The sequence below is a fragment of the Lepidochelys kempii genome, chromosome 26, assembly GCF_965140285.1.
Source record: "Lepidochelys kempii isolate rLepKem1 chromosome 26, rLepKem1.hap1, whole genome shotgun sequence".
Taxonomy (NCBI): domain Eukaryota; kingdom Metazoa; phylum Chordata; order Testudines; family Cheloniidae; genus Lepidochelys; species Lepidochelys kempii.
The window spans coordinates 5,589,373-5,613,732 of NC_136405.1; the positions used below are offsets into that span (position 1 = coordinate 5,589,373).

General features: G+C 53.2%; 3 protein-coding genes across 12 annotated transcripts in view; 1 reads left to right on the forward strand and 2 right to left on the reverse strand.

Moving 5' to 3' along the window:
- The window catches only part of FHIP2B (FHF complex subunit HOOK interacting protein 2B), a 19,228-nt gene extending 13,700 nt beyond the window's left edge, over positions 1-5,528 (forward strand). For 2 of the 3 annotated variants that reach the window (XM_073325364.2, XM_073325365.2), the window contains exons 13-17: positions 553-643; positions 999-1,142; positions 1,890-2,030; positions 2,286-2,386; positions 2,767-5,528. In XM_073325364.2, the coding sequence (XP_073181465.1) occupies positions 553-643; positions 999-1,142; positions 1,890-2,030; positions 2,286-2,386; positions 2,767-2,872 (583 nt within the window). In that variant the 3' untranslated portion in view covers positions 2,873-5,528. The remainder of the gene's footprint in view (positions 1-552; positions 644-998; positions 1,143-1,889; positions 2,031-2,285; positions 2,387-2,766) is intronic. The other variant, XM_073325366.2, reaches the window with a different exon arrangement.
- Positions 1-17,450, reverse strand: part of NUDT18 (nudix hydrolase 18) — a 26,182-nt gene extending 8,732 nt beyond the window's left edge. For 3 of the 4 annotated variants that reach the window (XR_012156330.1, XR_012156328.1, XR_012156329.1), the window contains exons 1-5: positions 17,401-17,450; positions 15,511-15,671; positions 10,122-10,335; positions 8,747-9,359; positions 8,221-8,401 (exon numbers count right to left, since the gene is read on the reverse strand). Coding sequence is in view for 1 of the 4 variants with exons in the window: in XM_073325367.2 (XP_073181468.1) it covers positions 8,752-9,359; positions 10,122-10,335; positions 15,511-15,669 (981 nt within the window). In the remaining 3 variants the exon portion in view is untranslated. Of the gene's footprint in view, positions 1-5,924; positions 8,402-8,746; positions 9,360-10,121; positions 10,336-15,510; positions 15,672-17,400 lie in introns of those variants that run through there. The other variant, XM_073325367.2, reaches the window with a different exon arrangement.
- Positions 17,451-18,232: 782 nt separating this feature from the next.
- Positions 18,233-24,360, reverse strand: part of HR (HR lysine demethylase and nuclear receptor corepressor) — a 48,616-nt gene continuing 42,488 nt past the window's right edge. For all 5 annotated transcript variants that reach the window (XM_073324975.2, XM_073324973.2, XM_073324971.2 and 2 more), the window contains 2 exons: positions 24,226-24,354; positions 18,233-23,483 (listed from right to left, as the gene is read on the reverse strand). In XM_073324975.2, coding sequence (XP_073181076.1) covers positions 23,421-23,483; positions 24,226-24,354 — 192 coding nt within the window. In that variant the 3' untranslated portion in view covers positions 18,233-23,420. The remainder of the gene's footprint in view (positions 23,484-24,225; positions 24,355-24,360) is intronic.

A 24,360-nucleotide genomic window follows, 5' to 3' on the forward strand; every position in this document is an offset into this window, starting at 1 on the left:
ACTTCTGAAAAACCCAACTCCCTGAGTTTTGGTCAGCTTGCATCCTGCCCTACCCAGAAGCCTTCCATAACAGGCTAGACCCTTTCCCATATTGGTAGCCATGACGGGCCCCATCCAACCCTCTGGCTCACATAAATTGGGCTATTACTTTGAACTGCAAAGGAAGACCCCACACATGCTCGTTGTTGGGCATCCCATCTACAGACAGTGTTTTTCTGGTACATTGTTACCAGGAGACCAGCCCCAGAGCTTTCACTAGCCTAAAGCTAATAGGCATTGGCTATCCAGCCCTTCTAGAAAGCTCGGAACATCTTACCTAGCCTGCGGCTGGGTAGCTTCAGGACCAGCAGTAACACGGGGTTTGCTGGTGCCTGCTGTAAGGCACAGGCTGAGTGCCTTATTGGGGAGACCACATTAGGAGCTGGGATATCAGTCCTAGTAGGCCAGGCACATTCTGCATCTGCTGCACTTGCCCCGCCCCAGGCCTGGGCAACATCAGCCTAGGGAGAGATTTGCATTGAGTACCAGCTCCTGTTGGCTTCTCTCTTTCAGCTTCCTGGGCCTTGTTCCTGATGAAGCAAAGACCTCCTCCTACCTGGAGGAGGCAGGATATGACACCTATGTGCACGATGCCTTAAGGCTGGTAGGTCATTGATGGGGGCCCCGTGCCCCCTAAATTCTCTGCTGTTCCCACCCCCCATCAGGACTATTCTACCTGCCACACACAGCACTCACTTTGCCCTCGACCTGGCATACACACTGCTCAGACAGGGTGGCCAGTAGGGTTTCAAAGTCTTTCTTTTCCCTCTCAGCCTGGGATTCCCTGTCCCATTCTAAGTGGAGATATAATGCCTTTGATCTTTAACAGTCCCAGCTCTATTGCCAGAGCACCTGTGTCTGCCTCCCACACCCAGCCTAGTTTTAGAGTTAAGAACACATTTGAAGTCTGCTCAGAATTTCAGAGAGCACTTTGTCCTTCTTCATGCTGCTTGTGTCAGTTTCAGGAATGCTCCGCTAACATATCCTCATGGCACTGGCCTCAGGCACCAAAACCTCTGGAGCCCTGTGACCCACAAGCAGCATTTTATGAGGGCCACTTCCTGAAGGTGCTGTTTGACCGTATGACACGGATCCTGGATCAGGTAAAGTGAAAACTGCAGCCTTGTTTTGAGCCCAGGAAATCTTAGTCCTAGCCTGTCCTCGCTAGGAGCTGGAGTGCCAGCACTCTCTGCTGTACTCTGCTGGAGGCAGGGCTTCCTCTGTGGGGTAACCAGTGAGCATCTAGCCATTCTGTAGGATACAAAGGTATCAGCTAGTGACCACAACACAGGACTGCGATCCTTGATCCTCCCCATTTCCGCCCCCCAGGCTTCGGCCAAGTCGATGGGGAAATGCAACTATTGAATTGAAGCTGAGCCTCAGCAGGGAGAGATGTGTTCAGCTTTGTAGACCTTGGTTCCTGTGACTTCTGTGACCCTGCCGGTGACCTGCAAAAGCAGATAGCTGCCCCCAGGAGCACCGGTCACCATCAAATTAGACTGTAAGCTCTTTGGAGTAGGCCCTGATCCTGATTAGGGTTTGTGGGTGCTCCTGTAATACCAGAGATCTGCCTCACTGGAAGATAGTTTCAGGCTCTTATTTTCCTATTTCTAAATGAATGAGGGAGACATGAGGTTGCCAGCTGGCAGCCTCCACCCCAAACCCTGCTTCACCTCCAGCATTTATAATAGTGTTAAACATATAAAAAAATGGTTTTAATTTATGGGGGGGGGAGGTCACACTCATAGGCTTGCTGTGGGAAAGAGGTCACCAATACAAAAGTTTGAGAACCACTGCCTCTGGGAAGGTCCTTCAAGGGAGCGATCTCATATTTTGTCTATGTTCTGCAGCCCTACGGACTGAACCTACAAATGACATCAGTGCTGTCCCGCCTGGCCCTCTTCCCGCACCCACACCTCCATGAATACCTCCTGGACCCCTACCTGAACCTCGCTCCTGGCTGCAGGACACTCTTCTCTGTACTCATCAGGGTAACTTCTCCCCATGCCAAGTCCTTGATGGGGCATAGAGGTTCATGTAGATGTTAGTGTGGAACGTGGGGGGAGGGAGATAACTGCAAAAATAAGCCCCTCACCCTTGCGTGAAGCTGCCAACACCTCTAGGCTGAGTGGGTCTAGAGTAGAGTCCTGGACTCAGGGAAAGGATGTATGTATGGAATGCTCTGAACCCAGAGCTGTGGGGGCACCTCTCCACCTGCAGGGAGCTAATTCTCACCTCCTCCTTAGGTGATTGGAGATCTGATGCAGAGAATCCAGCGGGTGTCTCAGTTCTCAGCCAAGCTGCTGCTGGTCCGGAGACAGTTAATGGGGCTGGTCCCTGAAGAGCAGTAAGTGCTTGTATTTGTCTTGGGGTACCATCAACTGGTGCCCTGCAGCGTAATCTGTCTTAGCAGACATTAAGCCTCAGGGATATGATAGCCCTCTAATGCCAAGGAAACTCCCCTCATCTCAGCACAGGGCCCCACTCCAGTGTGCTTGATACATTTGGTTGGCAGGGAACTAAGTACGAGCAGTCTCAGGGTTTTTTGGTAACACTCCTACCTGTGCTTGTGCTAAGCTTTCTGGGATAGACATGAGATGGGCTGGGGCACTGGCTCCCACCCTTCCCCTTCTGCATGGGGTGGTGGAACATTCTGCTCTCCAGGCAAGGGAGCTAGCTTCTCCCACCTGTGCAGAGCACTCAGCATTTGCTTTGGTTCCCTTGTAGGATGGATCACATGACCCTCTTCCAGGGAGTGGTGGTGCTGGAGGAGTTTTGTAAGGAACTGGCAGCTATTGCCTTTGTGAAGTTCCCCCCCGAGGGCCCTGCATGAGCCTAGCCTCCGGCTCTCCTCACCTGCTTCCTGGAGAGAAGATCCAAGTGCAATGCCAGCAGGCACTGCTGGAAGGGGGAGATTAGTGCTCCATGGCTCGAGGGAAGGTAGCACCACTCCCCATCCGCCTTAGCAGAGACCTTCCTGTATCACTGGCCTCCAGAGAACATCTGACTCCCCCCTGCACACAGCTTACCACACTCAAACTATCAACCAGCCCCTCTTCACAGAGCAGCAGGGAACCAGGACTCTGCAGCATCACAACAGAGGGCGACTCCTTGAGACAGCCTCAACATCTCACTCAGGTTTGACGCTTCTCTTTCTGGGGGAAAGGGACTCTGCTTCCTACCTTCCAAAACCAATGGTTTGCTCAAGTCATTGGTGGAAAGAACATGCTCAGTGTTCAACTCTCAAAGCTGGCTGGGAAAGCACGACTAGGTGCATTGAGAGCCCTCCACCATTTCTATCTTCTGCCTCTTAGGATCAGAGTGATCAGCACCCACAATCCATGCTGCAAGATTTTTATAGCTCCTCTTCCAAGTGCCTAGGGCTAGCACGAGGGAAAGAGATCAGGGCAGTGTCTAAAGCCCTGTGGAACAGAGATCTACATAGGGCCCATTACAGTAGGAGTGCACCCTTCTGGTGTCCTGGCAGTGGGCCCAGAATAGACTTCTTGGTAACTGTAGGTGAAGGAAGGGTCCAGCACATTGCAAAAGTGGGTGCTAAATCACCCCACTACAGAGGCCTACTGGCCTTGTTTCTGGAAGGGTAGATTCCCAGGTGGAATCCATCCAGCCTCCTCCATGTAATGAACACAGGGACAGACAAGGGAGCCAACCCCAGCTTTCCTAGCAGGGTGATCATAAGACTCTTCTTCAGGCCTTTAATCAAAGTGCAATGTCTCCAGCTGGTGCTTTGCTGGACCTGGAAGCCTGCAGTCAGACTCCAGCCATGGCACTTACAACACCTTGCTGGGTGAGTGGCCAGCCTCGCTCCCAGACCTTCCCCTGCAGTCCAAAAGGGATGCTGGGTTGTTTTGGGGTAAAAAGCATGTTCCCAACCCCAGCTGTAAGAGAGGGATAAAGAAGTGACTGGACCTACCTCCCAGACAGGTCCTGAGGCTTACTCCATTGGTTTTCACATGTTTGGGGATCCTGAGCAAAGCAAGGCAGGCAGGATTAATGTGGCTGTGTGACAGACGAGTCCCACTGGGCCCTATGCGCTGCTGTCAGGGGGCTTTGTTAAACAAGCTTTCATTTAGTCTGATGCTCTTGCTCGATAGCGACAGGGGCCCTGGAGGAAAAGTTCATTCTGACTTTGAACTGGCTCCAGTTGATGCTTTCCATATGGTCTGACAAGAGCCACTGTGGGTCTGCCAGGCAGCCGAGACATGACAGGTTGCTCCTTGTCCTCAGCAAACCTTTGGAGGCAGCGCTGCGTTCCATCACACTTACAGCGCCTCGGCTCTGGCTGATCAGAAAATGGGACAGCAGCCCTCAGACAGGTGCAGCTCTGCCCTGTCTTCCTGGAGGTGGGAAGGCGCTTTGCTTTAGTTCAGCAGGACTGAAAGTGAAGCAAAGCTTTGCAAAGCAACCTGCCCCGTTGTGAAAGGAAACTCAGACCTACCTCTAGAGAGCAGGAGGCTTCCCTCACAGATCCTGGAGAACAGCCCCTTGAGAAGCCAAGAGGGCTGGAGCCCAGCATCAGCTGAGTTCTCACATTTCCCCGGTGTTTCCCTATAATGGGCCAGATTCTTACCTGATGTCAGGCTTCATAGACCTACACCAGCTGAGGATCTCGCCCACTGCTTTCCTGGGTAGCAAGGATGAATTTATAACGTGCTATGGGAATGAAGTTAGCAATAGTCTTTTTATACCAGCAATACTATGCCATTTAACAGGGCTGTGTCTCTATTGATAGATATTCACACACCCTGCAGAATCCAGCATCTCCCTTTGTGCACTTTGGAATGTAACAAACACTTCATTACAATGCAGCAAAAGGTCTCTGGTAACTAGAGCTGTCAGCCAACCAGAGTAGATACAAATTACTGTATTTGGGCAGTGCCTAGTACAATGGGGCCCCACTCTTGGTTGATCCCTAGGCACTACCATAATACATCTGATTAATAACATGTTGTCGGGGCAGCTTGTAAGCCTGGCAAATCTCACCCCAACTGGGTTCTTGACATTGGTATTAAGTGCAGGATGGCTGCTTAGGGGCACTATTTAATGTTATTGAGGAAGACAGTTCCTTGCCTGATAGAGCCTAACAGAAAAAGCTGTTTGTCCTAGAAAATCAGGAGATCATTGGCCTTCAAAGACATTAAGTGATGCAGTACAGCCAAATATGCTATAAGAATTATCTACAGAGGGGCTTTTTGTCTTGTTTTGCCTCTTATCAACCATGCACAAAGGTGTGTAGAGCTGGCTGCTTGGTAAATCTGGGTTTTGGTGTTATATTTATGGCAGCTGCATGTGGTAAGTGGGTACAATGAACTGGCAAATGTTACAGTACCACCTTTTCAGAACTATGCACTTTTAAACGTATGGTGTGTAACACAACCAACCGTAAAATGTGTGCCGTTTGTCTGTACATATGTACAAGTAACTTAACTCTTCCTGTGGCAATAAAGTGATGTCTTGATAAACTTGAATCATTGGGCTCCTTTTCCCTTTACAAACCTCTCCTAGCACAATTACAGAACATTCTTTTCCAGCTGCACCATATCTTTTTAACGAGCTAGCTGGCTTCTATTCACAGCTCTGCCTCTGTCCTCCATTTCCCTCTCTGTAAAACAGTGCTAGTACTTACCCACCCGTGGAAGCGTATTACGGTCCTTACATTAAAACGCTTCCTGGCCTGTAGCAGGGCTGAAATACAAACACATGTAAGCACGGGGCAGACGCACTCTTTTGTGGTACATAGGGGGGATACTGCCACTACACATTTTGTTGTTGCTGACTGACCCCCAAAGCAGCCTCCCTGCTTTGGGCAAGACAGGTTTAAACAACTGCTGTAAAAAAAAAAAAGGGGGGGGGGGGGCGCAGGGGAGAATGTGAATCCCTGGCGCAAGGTTAGAGTGCAGAATCGGGTGGCAGTAGCACACGCAGACCCTATACTGAGTATAGGTGGGGCTTGGCCTGATTTTAATGAGAGATACATGTATTAAAGAGCAGGGCAGATTCCAACCTGAAAGGGCCTATAGCTAAGATTTGCAGAGTGGACCAGTGACTTGGGGCACCCACACCCCTTGAAGGGCCAATCAGGCCCCTCTAACATGGCTCAGACTGGACACCCACACATCGCTGGGTGCCTCGGCCTGCATACTTTACATGGCAGCCCATTTCCCTCTCAACTTGGGAATGGAGTCCAATTGGAGTTGCATCTGGAACACAGCAACTGAGATTTTTGGAAACAGGGAACCTACCTTCATATGCAGACACCTACCTCTGTGACCTGGTTTTCAAGGGTGCTGACTGAGCCAGCAGCTCCCAATCACAGTGATTTCCCTTTGAAAAGCAGCCATCCTACCCAGTTATCCATTCCAGAGTCCTCTGATGCTCATTCGCCTTCCCTAGCATTCTCAACACGTTGTTTAGCTTTCAGGCTTAATATGAATATTGGCATCAGGCACAAAACTCTGGGTCAGTGAAGCTACTTGCTCAGAAATTTCACAGTAAACACCACTGGAAGGGACTCAAGAACAGCACCGGAGGAGGAGAAATGCATTCGCCTGCCCAGGAATGACCCTCTGGAGGAGAGCTGGGCAAAATCTTTCAAGCAGGACTTTTTTTTGTTGGGGGAAAAAAAAAAATGCAGGATTCAGTGAATGTGTTGATTTCACCCAATTGTTTCAGTTGAAAAACCTTTCAAAGTTTGGGGGAATTTTAAAACATTTTAATTTGAAACAACTTTTCATTTTCAAAATTTCCATTAATTTAATTAAAAATGATAAATGCTCAAAAATAAAAATGTTTCATCCAGCCCCCCCCATTGGCTTTATTTCCAACTTTTCAATTTCATCAAAAAAAACCTTAATTTTTGGTTCAACCTGAAACAGTTTGTCAGAGGTGGCAGTGAACTGAACCAATTGCTTTGCCCAGCTCTGGTGTACAATGGAAAAGGAGGAAGCATCCCCCTGCAATGGCAGAGAAACTCATGGCCTAGCAGCAGCACACGGATCACAGGCACTGGCTGGGGCATGCTCAGTCTCTCTCTAGCCCTCCCCTGTGGAACTGCTAAGGCAGCTGGAAGGCCCTGTGCTTTCTGCAGCTGAATGGGAGTTTGGGGTGAGAAAGCTAACCACTCCTACGTTGCTAGGCAGAGTGCAGTTCTCAGTGCCTCAGCAGGGCTCAGGCAGTAAGTGGAACCAGGGCCATGGCTTTCAAGGCATGTTTTGGAGACCAGCAGAACCTGCCATCCCCTGTGGCATGAGGGCTTCTCTCAAGATGGGCACATGCTTTACAAAGACATGTACATCACGGTTCTGAGCAAAACCTCAAGTTGACCATAGAGCTGCTGGCACATTTGCTCCTGCACAGGGCTGCTCCCACCTCCCATAGCGCCTCATTTCACATGAACTGTGACAGTCCAACCCCCTTTCAGGCCATGCAGCAGAGGGAGGTCTCTGGTTCCCTATAAAAAATGAGAGCAGCTTGCCCAGCTGTGAAGCTAAAAGCTCTACAGAGTCCAGCAAACTTCAGGCTCCATCCACGTCCTAGCAGACACACTCAGGACCAAGAGGTGGAACTCCTGAGTTTTATTCCCAGTACTGCCACTGACCAGCTGTGTGAGGTTTAAGCAAGTCACTTCCTTCTTTGTGCCTTAGTTTCCCCAACCTAACATGGGAATGCTATCAGCCTTCCTGGGGTATGAGGCTTGGCTGTACATAAAGTACTTTGCATGAGAGGGCACCTTGTTCTTAGCCCCATCCCCAGAGCAGGGAGCAAAAGGAACAGGAATGTACTGCTGCCTTCCAACCGAGCCCAGCGGGCCTGACTGACTCATTCTCCACAGCACATTTGCCATGTCTAATAAACTTTGCATTATGCTTCCAAACACAGCCCTGCTTTAATCCCAGCAAGGAACAACATTCAACACTACAGAGAAACGGCCCTTTTTATTTCCAAGCTCCAGCTGTAAACAAGCTGCCTTGGCCGGCTCTCTGCATCCCGCGTTGAGGACATGCGGTACCATGAAAGGGAAGAGCCCCGGACGCTGGAACTTCAGCTTTAGGAGCTGCAGTCTGCCCAAAGGTCACGTCAGGTCAAGTCCCGAAAAGTCATCCCCCCATCGTGGTGCTGCGTGCCCCCCTCCGCTGGATGTAGTGAGGGGGTTCCACTCACCCTTCCATAACCATGCTGGGGAAATGGGTCTGTGGTTGGCAGCGGCTGAGTAGGACGTGCCCTGCGGTGAAGCCATGCATCATCCTCGGGATGGCTGCGTGGGGACAGCCAATGGCCGTAACGGGGTGAGGCGTGTCCTATGCCCAGGGAAAGGTCTCTGAATCCAAGCTTCAATGAGACCCTGTGGGAGAAGAGCGAGAAGGCAATATTTAAGCATCAGCTCACCCAGCACCGCGACACCCTCTCCATCCACGGTAATGGTGTAGCTCAACAGGCTTTAGCAAGGGCTCACCTGGAATTATTACAGGGTTCGCTACTGACACCTATCACCCTAGTACGTCAGTGAAAGAGGCCACCCAGCAGGTCCCAGTAAATGAACCTAGGACTGGGAGCAGGACTCCTGGGTTCTATTCTCAGCTTTGCCACCAATTTGCTTTGTGGACTTAGGCCAGCCAGTCCCAGTTCCCCCATCAGTGAAGAGGGGAGCAGACCAGCCTTAGAGCGGGGCTCAGCCAGCATTGCTTACCTGTGTCAGTAGCTGTGAATTGGGACAACGGCTGACGAGCTGAGCCTCTGGAGGATTCTGCTTCTCAAGTTGCTCTCCTTGATCTTCCACCACTGGAAGCTCTCACCCTGCAGCTCTGGTGGCGTCTCCTGGGTGCTCTGGTCACCCTGCGTAACAGTCAGCAGCACGTTGAAGCAAACACCGTCAGATTTCCCTGCATTCTTGCCCAGGTGCTGCAGCCCCAGAACCCCGTGGGCCCGGACAGTCACTTGCGGTAGCAGGCAGCATTCCTTCAGCAGGCTGCAGGCTGCTGCCTGGATGCTGTTTTGGATTTTGCAGGGGGAGGTGGTGCGGGCACACACCGGCAGGTGTGGGGCCCCTACAGCACTCAGCAGCACCCACAAGTCACCGGCATCATTGGTGAACGTAGCCAGGAGCCTCTGGCAGATCAAGGCACAGGGCATCTCCTCCGGCAAGGTCATGGGGTAGGATGGGCTGTCTCGGTATCGCACAGCAAGGTCCATAAGGGGCAGGATATCCCGAGCTCGCAGAGGAAGGGCAGGAGATTCTCTGTCCCACCACCTGGCTTGGAGGGATTCAGCATCTGCATCACGGGGTGCCTTCAAGGTCCCGCCTAGGCAGAAAACAGAGTGTGTGTCTGTGTAGCACTCAGAGCAGCCTGGGCAGCAGTGCCTGGGGCACGGAAGGGGTTGGCAGGGATGTTACATTTCTGCAGATCACTGGGCGCTAGAGGAGGGGGAGGGAGGAATCAAGCAGTTAAGGAGGCAGCTGGGGCTCTTTTCCAGGGAAGGAATGAGGATTTGGGGGTATAACACATCCTTGGTTTTCCCTTCATCATCCCTACAATAGGCCGTAGCGCCATGGCCAGAGCTGGGAAACATGGACACCTCCCGCTCCACAGCTAAGACGGCTGGGAGTGCTCGTGAAAGGATGGAGTGGATGCAAGGACCCTGCCATGCATGCTACCACTACAGTTCTGTCAGTGCAGCCACATAAGCTGCAGCTCCCTCTGCTATTCCAGTCCTGGCTCTCCACACACAGCCCCCCAGCCAGTTCTAACCCCTCCTACGCCAGAAGCAGTTTGGGCTCAGTGGGAAGTTATGGTGCAAGCCCAGCATAAGATGCCATAGGGGGGAGGGTGCAGTAGGAAGAGAATCTCCTCTGAACGCCTTCCCTTTTTTTCTGCTCAGAACTGGAGCCAGCAAGCTGGACACAGCCCCACATCGACACTCCTCCTTTGGCTAGCTCCAGGAGGCTCCTCTGCCTCTTGCCCCATGCCCAGGGCGGAGCTTGCTGCCTGCAGTGTCCCTCGCAATCCCCACACATTTTAGTCCCCAACCCCCACTGAGTGGGGGTAGGAGTAAGGGGGAAGCACCAGTTGGCCGAGCGAGGAAGACGTAGCGAATCCAGATGGAGCCTCTCTCTTCCACTGCCAGCAGGGTGAGAGGCTCACACTCCAGCCCCGTCTCCTCCTTCACCTCCCTCTTCATGGCCTCCAGGATGGTCTCGTTGGGCTCCATCCTCCCGGCAGGCAGGTACCACGTCCCATAGCACTCATGCTTGGCCTCCTGCATCATCAGCACCTCGTTCTAGGAGAGAGGGAAAAAAATCCCAGGTCACACAACATAGAGCCATCCCAATGGGCAGGGACCAGCCCTGTTCAGATCACCCAGCTGCATGGGGGGCTCAAAAATCACAGGACCTTGTTCCCAGCTACAACAAAACGTAGGGCCTCCGCAAGACTCCTCCCTACAGGCCAATTCTCCAGTCCAGTTTTCAGTGTCCCAGGAGGTGTGGGTCCCACCAGTTTCCATGGGAACCTAAGGGGTGTCCTCCCTAATGTGAGATCAGTTAGGAACCACCGAGTTCCTCCACACCGTTCACTATTGTGTATTTCTAAGTTTAAAATGGCCCAGGCAATATGACTGCTACCCCTTCCTTTGGGAGAGTACTCCACAGCCAGAGAGAGCCCACCTTCCAGTTTCTTCTGCTCTCAGTCTACCCTACACTGCCCAGCCCAGCCCTTAGGCTTTGGAAAAGGAAGATAAAGGAATGTTTAGGTTGGGTTTGTGTTTTTTTTTAAATGACAACGAAAAGAGTTTTTAACACACACAGATACTTTCCCCTACAGAACATCTGCCATCAAACCCTTCAGATTCGCACATGACAACCAGAATGGCTAGAAACCAAGTCCAAACCAGGTGCAACATCATTATGTGTTGTTTGCACAGCACCAATGGGAATGCACGTCAGGGCCTTAGAAACAGGACATTAGGTGTTGCCAGTAGAGCTATGCCAGCAAACCCCCCGAGCGGAGATGCAGATTATACTGGCAAAAAGGGGTTTTGCTGGTATACTTCATGCTTTTGCTGTCAGCAAAAGAAGCTCTCCTGGCAAAAAGTATCTTTTTTGCTAGTATAACTGCATTTACACAAGGCCTTTTGTCAGCAGAGACATGCTGCAAAAAAACCAGGATGAATAAAAATTGATTTAGAAAAATAAAACAAAGTTTTATTTAAATGAGATTTTAAATTAAATACATTTTTCTTTTTCTACAAGCCATTACCCTATGATCCCACTGAGAGTTACCAAAAGCAACTACAGCATTTGCTCAAGAAACTTCCTGAAAAAGCACAAGATCAAATCCGCACAGACACACCCCTGGAACCCCGACCTGGGATATTCTATCTACTACCCAAGATCCATAAACCTGGAAATCCTGGGCGCCCCATCATCTCAGGCATTGGCACCCTGACAGCAGGATTGTCTGGCTATGTAGACTCCCTCCTCAGGCCCTATGCTACCAGCACTCCCAGCTACCTTCGAGACACCACTGACTTCCTGAGGAAACTACAATCCATCAGTGATCTTCCTGATAACACCATCCTGGCCACTATGGATGTAGAAGCCCTCTACACCAACATTCCACACAAAGATGGACTACAAGCCGTCAAGAACACTATCCCCGATAATGTCACGGCTAACCTGGTGGCTGAACTTTGTGACTTTGTCCTTACCCATAACTATTTCACATTTGGGGACAATGTATACCTTCAGATCAGCGGCACTGCTATGGGTACCCGCATGGCCCCACAGTATGCCAACATTTTTATGGCTGATTTAGAACAACACTTCCTCAGCTCTCGTCCCCTAAAGCCCCTACTCTACTTGCGCTATATTGATGACATCTTCATCATCTGGACCCATGGAAAAGAAGCCCTTGAGGAATTCCACCATGATTTCAACAATTTCCATCCCACCACCAACCTCAGCCTGGTCCAGTCCACACAAGAGATCCACTTTCTGGACACTACAGTGCTAATAAACAATGGTCACATAAACACCACCCTATACCGGAAACCTACTGACCGCTATTCCTACCTACATGCCTCCAGCTTTCACCCTGACCACACCACACGATCCATCGTCTACAGCCAAGCTCTGCGATACAACCGCATTTGCTCCAACCCCTCAGACAGAGACAAACACCTACAAGATCTCTGTCAAGCTTTCTTACAACAACAATACCCACCTGCTGAAGTAAAGAAACAGATTGATAGAGCCAGAAGAGTTCCCAGAAGTTACCTACTACAGGACAGGCCTAACAAAGAAAATAACAGAACGCCACTAGCCGTCACCTTCAGCCCCCAACTAAAACCCCTCCAACGCATTATTAAGGATCTACAACCTATCCTAAAGGATGACCCAGCACTCTCACAAATCTTGGGAGACAGGCCAGTCCTTGCCTACAGACAGCCCCACAACCTGAAGCAAATACTCACCAACAACCACATACCACACAACAGAACCACTAACCCAGGAACTTATCCTTGCAACAAAGCCCGTTGCCAACTGTGTCCACATATCTATTCAGGGGACACCATCACAGGGCCTAATAACATCAGCCACACTATCAGAGGCTCGTTCACCTGCACATCCACCAATGTGATATATGCCATCATGTGCCAGCAATGCCCCTCTGCCATGTACATTGGTCAAACTGGACAGTCTCTACATAAAAGAATAAATGGACACAAATCAGATGTCAAGAATTATAACATTCATAAACCAGTCGGAGAACACTTCAATCTCTCTGGCCACGCAATCACAGACATGAAGGTCGCTATCTTAAAACAAAAAAACTTCAAATCCAGACTCCAGAGAGAAACTGCTGAATTGGAATTCATCTGCAAATTGGATACTATTACTTTAGGCTTAAATAGAGACTGGGAGTGGCTAAGTCATTATGCAAGGTAGCCTGTTTCCTCTTGTTTTTTCCTACCCCCCCCCCCCAGATGTTCTGGTTTAACTTGGATTTAAACTTGGAGAGTGGTCAGTTTGGATGAGCTATTACCAGCAGGAGAGTGAGTTTGTGTGTGTATGGGGGTGGGGGGGATGTGAGAAAACCTGGATTTGTGCAGGAAATAGCCCAACTTGATTATCATGCACATTGTGTAAAGAGTTGTCACTTTGGATGGGCTATCACCAGCAGGAGAGTGAATTTGTGGGGGGGGGGGGGGGTGGAGGGTGAGAAAACCTGGATTTGTGCTGGAAATGGCCCACCTGATGATCACTTTAGATAAGCTATTACCAGCAGGACAGTGGGGTGGGAGGAGGTATTGTTTCATATTCTCTGTGTACATATAAAGTCTGCTGCAGTTTCCACGGTATGCATCCGATGAAGTGAGCTGTAGCTCACGAAAGCTCATGCTCAAATAAATTGGTTAGTCTCTAAGGTGCCACAAGTACTCCTTTTCTTTTTTCTTTTTAATTATAAAATGACGTTAGCCTATGATAAAGGCCTACTCTTACTCTGCTCTACTAAAATCATTTACATTAAATTAAAAACGGTATTGGGTATTACAAGTTTGCTGCCATGGTTTAAAGTAAAGTCAAACCACTGAAACAGTGGAAGTCACTGACGAAGCACCTGCAACCAGAGTTTGCGGACATGCTAACCCAGCTTTTGACAGCCTTTCACAGCTTAGCCTTTTATTAAGTAAATCATTGACTACAGCAGGTACAGAGAGAATATTTCATTTCAATTAGTTCAGTTCAAACTTAAGAAACCAACCAGGAGTGGTAAAAGTATGAATGTTTGTCTCCTCCCCCCGCAACTCTACAAATAAACACTAGGCATAAGGATGAGAGCGATAAGTTCTAAAGTTTTGAAGGACATGGACCAGAAAAAGTCACTTCAGTTTACTAACAACAGATACTTCCTTTGTTTCGTAAACCAGTTGGTTTGAAATACAAAACTTGTTTTGATAAACTTTTTTTCCTGTTCCCATTCCCAACTCATTTGAGGGAGATTTATTTAACTAACAAAAAACAATTTTAAAATGGTTTTTTGTGCATTTTCACTTGAATTCCAATTTCCATCCAAATAGAGGTTGACACAAATCACAAGTAACAAAATTAAATCCTCTAGGAAAGTGTTTTTCAAGCTTTTTGATGCCAGGGACCGGCTTGCTGCCTCCCTAAACTGTGTCAGGGAGATCTCGGGGACTGGCACCAGTTCATGGACCAGTTGTTGAGAAACACTTTCTAGTACAGTAGAACCTCAGAGTTATGAACTGACAGGTCACCTACATACCTCATTTGGAATTTGAGGTATGCAATCAGCAGCGAGACAGGAAAAAAAAAAAGCAAATACAGAACAGTATAATGTTAAAAGTAAATTACTAAAAAGAAAAATTTTTAAAAAGGATTTGACAAAGTAAGGAAACTCTGTGCTTGTTTCATTTAGATCAAGATGGTTAAAAGCAGCATTTTTCATCTTCATCGTAAAGTTTCAAAGCTGTATTAAGTCAGTGTTCAGTTATAAACTTTTGAAAGAACAATCATAACGTTTTGTTCAGCGTTACAAACATTTCAGAGTTATGAACAACCTCCATTCCCAAGGTGTTCATAACTCAGAGGTTCTACTGTATAAGAAATGCCACATCATTCACCACTTTCTAAATAAAAGATGTAAAAATTAAGAATTTAAATAAAATGTATGTTAAGCGATAAAACTGTTTAAATATGGTATTCTCCTGGTTAGCAAAAAGAAACAAGTTTACTTAAAGATTTATTTAATTGCAAATCAGTGTTTTCATCACTACCAACCAATGAGAATCAACCTTTGTTAGGAAAGTAACTAAAACATACATAGGCAAAACCAGATTAAAATTTATCTGTTAAACTGAGGTTCCCTGCTGACTGATTTAAATCAATCCACCCTGGCAAAAAAACCAAAAAAAAAAAAACAAACAAACACACCACACACCTCTAGCTGATGTTGCTATGCCAGGAAAAGTTTCTAGTGTAGACCTGCCTTGGTTGTTAAAGGAGATTTAACGGTGTTATTAGTAACACAGATAAGGAAGTTGGGTCTCATTCCACCTTCTGCTACTGACCCACTGTGATATTGGGCAAGTCATCTCTCATCTGTGCATGACTCAGTTTCCCTAAAGGTAACATGGAGGGACTAGCCCCCCTTTGTAAAAGTGCTTTCAAACAAAGCTGTTAAGAGGGTCATACTAGTGCTAATTAATTTTAAAACACAGGTCACAGTTTTCAAGAGTGGCCAGTCATTCTGGGGACCCAAACTATGAAAGCTTGAAGGAGCCTGATGTTCAGAGCATAGCGTTGAGTGCTCAGCGCTTTCTGGACTGTGGATGCTCACCCTGCAGTGACTGGATGCCATGGTGATGGGCACCATAGGAAACCCCCCAGCCGTCACTCTGATTCCCCCAGCCAGTGCTCCAGGGACCCCTCACCTGGTCGTTAAGCAGGACAGCCAAGACGATGTAGCAGGCGGTCTTCCGCACTCTGACAGGGTGAGCGGGCACAGGGGCAGAGTCGTACCTCTCCTGCACCTCCCAACCCCTCCCGCTCAGCACGGCATCCAGCTCCTCCGCCAGAGCGCCACAGGCCATGGCTGCAACACAGCAAACCCCACAACAGCTCAGTGGCACAAGGCGCAGCGACAGGAGGGCACCAGAGGGCTGTGGTGCCAGGGGAGCAGGGTGACCCGAGAGGCCCAGAAAGCGGGGCTGGGGGACCAGAGGGACACAGAGAGCGGGATGTGGGGGGCGGGGAGTGACATGGGGGCTTCAGAAGGGCAGATCTCTCCCCACACCCAAATATTCAACTGTGCCTCCCCAGTCCCAGGGAAGGCGGGTTATTGGTGGAAAGCGGCAGTGAGGCTGAAACGCAAACGCTTCAGCCCACGGGAGGTTTGCTCCCAAAATATCCCCAACCCTCTGCACTGACACCTCTCTTTGGGGTGCACAAGAAAAAGGGGGCACCCCTGAGAGTGGGAGAGGGGTCAGAGTGTGGCATAGGGGAGGGGGGACACGCTGAGAACTGGGAAACTGGGACCTGGGGGGCAGAGGGAGGGGCCCCCTGGGAGCTGAGGGGACTTGGGGGGAGGGCTGGGAGGCAGAGGGAGGGGCTCCCGGGGGCTGGGCGGGCTGGTGGGGGGGGAGGCGAGGGAGGAGTCCCTGGGGGTTGGGGAGCATGGAGGGGGGCTGGGAGACAGAGGGAGGGGCCCCAGGAGCTGGATGGGCTGGAGCGGGGGGGGGCAGAGGGAGGGGCCCCCGGGGGCTGGGCAGGCTGGGAGGGGAGGCTAGAGTTGGGGGGCAGAGGGAGGGGCCCCCGGGGGCTGGAGCTGGGGGGCAGAGGGAGGGGCCCCCGGGGGCTGGGCGGGCTGGGAGGGGAGGCTGGAGTTGGGGGGCAGAGGGAGGGACCCCCGGGGGCTGGGGAGGCTGGAGCTGGGGGGCAGAGGGAGGGATCTCTGGGGGTTGGGGGGCAGAGGGAGGGGCCCCCGGGGGCTGGGTGAACTGGAGGGGACTGGGAGGCTGGAGCTGGGGGGCAGAGGGAGGGGCCCCCGGGGGCTGGAGGGCAGAGGGAGGAGTCTCTGGGGGTTGGGGGGCAGAGGGAGGGGCCCCCAGGAGCTGGAACTGGGGGGGGTGGCCGGAGGGAGGGGCCCCCGGGGGCTGGGCGGGCTGGAGCTGGGGGGCAGAGGGAGGGGTCTCTGGGGGTTGGGGGGCAGAGGGAGGGGGCCCCGGGGGCTGGGAGGGGAGGCTGGAGTTGGGGGGCAGAGGGAGGGGCCCCCGGGGGCTGGGAGGGGAGGCTGGAGTTGGGGGGCAGAGGGAGGGGCCCCCGGGGGCTGGGAGGGGAGGCTGGAACTGGGGGGGGTGGCCGGAGGGAGGGGCCCCCGGGGGCTGGGCGGGCTGGAGCTGGGGGGCAGAGGGAGGGGTCTCTGGGGGTTGGGGGGCAGAGGGAGGGGGCCCCGGGGGCTGGGAGGGGAGGCTGGAGCTGGGGGGCAGAGGGAGGGGTCTCTGGGGGTTGGGGGGCAGAGGGAGGGGGCCCCGGGGGCTGGGAGGGGAGGCTGGAGCTGGGGGGCAGAGGAAGGGGTCTCTGGGGGTTGGGGGGCAGAGGGAGGGGGCCCCGGGGGCTGGGAGGGGAGGCTGGAGTTGGGGGGCAGAGGGAGGGGCCCCCGGGGGCTGGGCGGGCTGGAACTGGGGGGCAGAGGAAGGGGTCTCTGGGGGTTGGGGGGCAGAGGGAGGGGCCCCCGGGGGCTGGGCGGGCTGGGAGGGGAGGCTCGAGTTGGGGGGCAGAGGGAGGGGCCCCCGGGGGCGGGGTCAAGACCCCCCCAAACTTACTCGTCTTTTCCTGGCCGTTTCAGCTCCCTTCCCCCGCCCCGCCCCACCCCACCCCGGAAGAGGCTGGCAGCTTTCCGCTCCCATTGGCCGGCCGAGACACCACGCTCACCTTCCATTGGGCGGGATCGCTGTCATTCAGGCTGCCCACGGCCGAGAGGCGGAGCTGCTCCTTAAAGGGGCCGCGTGCCCAAAAGGGTCGCAGTCTTCTGGGGCGGCCTCCAGAGGGACACGTGGCCACCCTGGCCCCCTGCCCTGGGGGCGCAGGGTCACCCCCGACACCCCAGTGACCCTGGGGCCCCCTCCCTGGGGAGGGGTAAGAGGGCAGTGCCAGCTGCTCCTGGGGCATAGCTCCACGGGCCGGGGATAGCCAGGGTACAGGGGGTAGCATCAAATCCGAGAGCTTTTCCGCGCCCTTCTATGCCTGCCCTCCTTCTCCTGGGGCTCCCCAGCTGGGGTTCTGAGGGGGTGGGAGGGGGTCTGAAAACCCATGGGCTCCCCCTGGCCCACCCCCACGTCCTCCTGGCTGCAGCCGTCACGCCAGGGACAGCATTGGCATCACTGCCCCCGGAAAGTGGGAGAACCAGGGCCTCGCGGCATCCCCCAAACCCTCATGCCTGCCCTCTGACAACAGCCAGGACAGGGCTTCCTTGGTGTTAGCAGGTGAAGTCAGGGAGCTCAGAGGTACAGAAAGGGCACCAGCACCCTTTCCCACATAAGCTGTGCTCGTTAAATGACAGGTAACAGCACTGCCTAGCCCCCAACAAGCAGGTCAGCTTCCCCCGAGCCCCCCACTCTATCCCCCCATAAATCAACACACCCAATCATGTCTTGCCAATAGTTTATTGAGGATGGCTCCTTTTAACACTGATTGTAGGAACTCTGGATGAAATGCACTCTGCCTCCCCTGCATCCAACCAGCCACGCAGCGCAGGGCTGCCCTCACCCCCATATATTCACACACTGTCTGACTTGGCCGGGGCACACCACTGCCTTACACCCAGAGCCCAGGGACACCTGTGAGCGGGAATCCCGGTCCAAAGAGAAAAGGTGGAGTTAAGAATGAGGACGGTTTTGTTCTGGGCAGGAAACGGGGAGCAGGGGAGGGAGGGATACAAGGCAGGAAGACTGAGGTGAGTGAGAAGGAGAGATGAGGGGGAAGGAAAGACGTGGAGAGAAAGCTTGGGGAAGGGGAGAGGTATGCAGCCAGTGCTGAGTGCACCAGGGACAGCAATTCGGAGGGAGATGGGGTATACAGGCCGTGCTGGGGATAGAACAGCAACTGTCTCTGTTTTCCAGAAGCACAGTGGCCTTGGAAAGTGTGTTAGGACCCCACACACACACACACAAGGCAGTGTACTCATCTCAAGTGGCGGGGAGCAGGGGAAGAGAAGGAGACGAGTCTACGAGTTAGGACACCAGGGTCCTATTCCCATCTCTGTCAGTGACTTGCTGTGAGAACTAGACGACAGCAGTACTCAGCTACCTTGTCGAGGGGCTGTGTGGCTGAGCCCATTGTCTGTGAACTCTTTGAGATCGTGGGACGAGAAGGGACACGTGAGGCATGTCTGAATCCCAGATTGGCGCTTGTTCTGATGAGACTGACAGCAGGGGAGGACAAGGCCTGCTTCGACTATGAACTCCCTGGGGCAGGGACTGACTTTTTGGTCTGTTTGTGCAGCACATAGCCCAGTGGGGTCCTGATCCATGAGGGGGGCTCCTGGGCATTTCGGTCATACAAACAAGAATGAGTGGGAACTGGCCTCAGCCCCACCAAACTCATTTCACTGACTAGCTGCAGGATGGGAAGGGCTACCATGCAGGGCTGGTTTTGAAGTATCCACCTAGTCGTGGAAGTTCCCTCTGCCACCATCAGTCTCTGAACCCTCCCCACCCTTCCTTCGGCTCCAATGCCTGGAGCCAGGGGCAGCGTTTCTGAGGCTTTTTGCTTGCCTCACTCACAGGGTCTTTGTCTCCTGGAAAAAGGGAAATCCCAGCTAGCGGGCGGGATCAAGCCCTGGCCTCCCAATCCAGAGTCGCAAGCGGCTGGAGATGCCTGTGGAAAGAGGGGGGAGCGCAAGGCCCAGCCAAGCATAGCAGCACTGGCCCACGCATGGCAGCGTTCACCGGGCCAGCAGCCAACAGGAGCATCTGGGCTAAACTTACCCAAGCGCCTCACTTGACAGTGTCTAATTCACAGCAGCCTGAAATGGCCGGCTCTTAATCTGATAGGATTGGCTGCTTTATCCTCCCTGACCCTGGCTGACCCCACCCTTGCAGGCTAAGCTCTCAGCTCTTCCACATCTGCAGGGCGGAGCAGGGGCTTGGGAGGATGGAGTTTATTTTAGCTGGCGGGCTGCTGCACGGTTGCTGTCCAGAGGGTGCTGACGAGACTGGAGGATTCTAGCACTGGAAGGAGCCCCGGGTCTCGAGTGGCCTGGAGGAACTGTCCTAAAAAGGAAACAGGAGTGGGAGACGGGATTCCCCCTTCCTCCCTGAGCTCCCAAAGGGCAGTGAGTCATCCAGCCAGGCTAGGGCTGTGGATTGCCAGAAGGGAAACAAGAACATTGACAGGGCAGCCAGGGGGGCTGTGTACAGGGCTGTCGACTGGGCCCGTCGGGAGCAACAAACATGGAAATCTGACACTTCCGCTTGCCAGCCCGTCCTGCCCCAGGATCTCAAAGTGCTTTAGGAACATCAGGGCGCTCAAGTCCCCACTCAGCATTATTGACACAATCAGGTCAGGGAGAGATGGGAACAGGACTCAGATTTTGGACTCCTACCCCTGCTCTGATCCTCATCCCTGACTCCCAGGCAGTCTCCCCAGCTCTAACCACTAGACACCACTCCCCTCTCACGGTTGGGAATAGAACCCAGGAGCCCTGACTGCCAAGCCCATTGCTGTATCCATATTACACCATCCTTCCCAGGATGGCCGCACCGAGAGCCCCATCCATGAGATGGGCCCATTGCCATGGGAACTGGACCCTCAAAGGGCCTGGCGGTTTTGGGGAGAGAACTGGCACTCTTTAGAGCATTGCTACCGATATGTCAAGCACCAAATGCCATAATCCCAATGGACATCCCTTGGGAGATCATGACCAGTGTGGTAACATCATCAGGGCAAACCTTCTGTGTGACGACATCAAAACGAGCCCTGAGCCAAAGGACACAGAATGAACCCTGGCATGACATCATCAAAGGAAGCACAAATGCGAAAACACTACACACCACGACATCATCAGAATAAGTTCCTGGTGTGAGGCCAGCAGAACAAGCCGAGGCCATGATGCCCCAAATACGGCCAGCCAGTGCAGTGTCACAACTCGGATGAGACTCTGTTATGACCTCATCACAAGCTGCAACAAAACACGATGCCCATCACCACCAGCATCTCCAGTGATGTCACTATGCAGCGCCACCGTGGGCATCCCACACGATGCCAACAGGTGGGAGGGCAGCAGAGCTAGCAAGGAAACGGGTCACTCACCTGCTGCGTATGAGAATGGCCCCTGGCTGCCTGTGCAGGGTCCCCCATTCACATGAACGGCACCACAGCCCTGCACTGAGAGCACAGTACCTCTCCGTGCCCCAGAACACCCTCATCCTGCTCAGGCCAGGCATGGCTATGCCACTGGAATCCCCAGCAGGGAGTTACATGCAGCTTCCCCGCCATTGTGTATTGGGGAGGGGGTTTCTAAGTTGGCCATTCCCTTCTCGCTCCTGCACCGGCAGAGTGGCCTCTGGCCTGCCACACACTTTGGAAAGGGTTAAGCAGCAGCCCGGGCCCTAAGGTTTAATTACAAAGGGAACTGCTAAACCAGAGAGACTTTTAATCCCTTGGCCTCCTCCCCACGCACACTGCCAACTGGTGTAGCAGAGAACAGATGGGAACAGGCCCTCCAGCGATTCACAGGCACTGGGGGAGGAGAGAGGCTCCACTCCTTTGCACAAGCTGAGGCCGCCCTTGTGCTGCCTGAGACCATGGCAGAGGGAGAAACCGAGGCAGAGCCTGAGAGTGCAGAAGCAGCCTCCCACCCTTTCTGGTGCAGAAAGAGCAGAGAGCTGACGTGACCCCCCCACCCAAGTAGGGTTGCCAACATGGTATTTCAAAAATAAGGGACTGTTTTCTTAGCACTCCCACCTCACCCCTCCTCCTGATATTATCATTATTAATAATAATCAGCAGTACTCACCTACACTTGCCAGGGGTATTTCTTGCTGCTCTTTGCAGCACTCAGCAACTCCCAATCTTGTTGCACAGAGATGAAAAAATATAGGATGTCCCCTGTAATAAGGGACCATTGGCAACCCTACGCCCAAGCCACAACCTCCTGTGTGGTCCAGGCCTCTCCGCATTGGTCCGCAGGGCTCTAGGGAGAGCCCAGATGCTTGCTCCCCTTGGGAGGTGACCTCACAAGTGCATGTGCCACCTTTCTCCTGCCTTTGTTACTCCTGCTGGGAGGGACCGCCAGCCAGGCAGGATGGGCTGTTGCAATTACTGCATGACCTCGCCCCACTTAGCTCACTCAGCCACCCTGCAGAGCAATGAGAGCGTGGCCTGGAGAGATGCAGGCAGACAGGAGAGTGGAATAAACCAGAGGACCTGTTTGATGCACCGATTAAAATGGTGTCTGCTGCCAGGGGGAGGAGGGCAGCAAGGGCAAGGGAAAGGGGATTTGGGGAGCAGCAGACTGTCTGCCTTCCTCACCCCAGCTGGGTGGTGGGACCTGCCCTCCCACTCCATTCCCCAGTTAGGGAGACAGGTCATACCAGCCTGCTCCCAGGGACTGGGGAGAGAGAACAAGGGGGCATGGCTGGGAGAGTGGGGGTCTGGTCAATATTGTCACTAGACAAAGGCCTAAGAAATGCCCCCCTCCCACACACACTAGTGCCACCCCCTAACCTGTCCACACACTCCTGTAGGGTTCAGGGAGACTCACTGGGTCGGGCCCCTCAATGATCCGTATTCTCAGTCCACAGGGAGCCAGCAGTGGCCACAGAGGAGAGATGGACACGGAGGTGGGGAAAGCGGGGAAGGCCGGGTGGAGATCTGGGTCTCAAACCAGTGCAATGGCATTGTTAGCTGATGGGTCTTGAGGTGGGAGGCTCCAGTGCCCTTGGTTAGCTCCCCCTACCCCCAAGCCCCACCCCAAGCCCCGAGACACCAGTGAAGGGGAGTGCATGACAATTAAATGGACATCGATTCTGCATGCGACGTCGGCCGTGTCTCCTCGAAGACTCGTCTCAGCCGTTTATTTCCATGGCTCACCCACCCCTAGGCCCATTGGCCCTCGCCTCCACCCTGAGAGGATCTGCTGGGACGGAGACCTGGCCAAAGTCCCTCTCGCAGACCGCGCCGCCCCCGGGAGCGAGCACCGTGGCGTGACATCGCCGAAGTAAGCACCAAGTGTGACGTCGCCAGGGCGAGCGGCGGGAGGACGCCACGGGAGTAAGCACCGGGTGTGACGTCGTGTGGGCACGGCACGGGCTCTGCGGGGTAGGTGGAGCTGGTACAGCCGGCAGCAGCATATAGGACAAGTGCTCAGTGCAGAACGGTTGCAAGAGAAACCCAAGGAGTCCCGTGGGTCGCTGGAAGCTTGAATCCCGTGGGACTCACTGGCGCTTGGCTGGCTCCTGGCAGGAGCTGCATGGAACATGCTGGGGGTCGCATCACTTGGGAGGATGGTATCTCAGGTGGTTCATCCCCTCCTACCTGTCCGCGTCACAGCTTCTGCCCTTCCTGGAGCAGGGGAGTGGCTGGGCCTGAGCATGCTTTGGCCGCATTTTGTCCAGCAGCCATCTTCCTCGTTACAGGCCCTGCGCTCTGGTCACTTCAGCCTGACAACCCTGGCCTGTCACAGTCAGTGCCAAAGAGCCACTCCCCATCCAGATAGGCGGATGTGGGGCTCCCCAGGAATCCTGTGCTGCTGCCCCCTTCGTTTCAATTCTTCCTCCTGGACTCCTAGAGGCCCCGGTCTGAAGCCAGTCCTCCGTCTCCACGCTGCATGCCTGCCAGTGCCTTAATTGTAGCCCTGCAGGGTCCCCACTGCGTCCCTCACAGCACCATAAACCAGACTGTCCATCTGCAAGGGAAGGGAAAGAAGCAGGGTTCAGACACTGGCTTACGAGGTCATGAAGGCATCAGTGTAACTCCTTGCACCCCTATAGAGCAGCTCAGCTAAAAGGACCCCAAGGCTCTTTGCATCAATGGACCTGATTCTCTTCTCCCTCACATCCATGTAAAGCAGGAGGAACTCCACTGAAAACAATGGAATAACACCAGAGCTGAGCCAGCCTAAGGAAGGCGAGATCAGGCCCTTTATACAGAGAAGCCACTTCGCCTCAAACCAAAATGCAGCCAGCTCCAGGGTAGAACACAACCGCTGGTGGACATCAGCGCTGCACAACAGTTTAGGGCAGGAAGCAAAGTACAATCCTGTATTCACTTGAAACTGCAGGGGGATTTTAAGGAGGCAGAGTGTAGTTACCCACATTGAAATCTGGGCATGCAGGATGCCAGGGTTAATACTCTGTCTCTTGCAAAAATTACTTGGGTTCTAATGGCCACAGATGGTAAGACCCCCTCTGCTTTCAGCACTCTGGGGGGCCCCCAGCACCCCTGGATTCAGGAGTGAATCCCCAACAGCCAGACTTTTGGGGAGATCTGCCATCCATGTGCTGATCTGGCGGGATTCTGCTTAGCTGATCAGATGGCAGCCCACAGAACTTTTCCTGACCCCATCCAGCTGAGCCAGGCACCCATTACTACAGCAAGAGCCCCCACAGGTGGGACGGTGGTCGTGGGGAGGGAGGCTAGCTCCTGACCTGTGCATGAAGTCTCTGTGCCGTGCCGGCAGGGTCTGTGGCCTGGGCCACGAGCCGTGCCGAGCGGGCGGCGTTCTCCGGCGACAGGAATCTCTGCATGACGCTGATAGTACTGCTGAGGCTCTGCACCTGCCG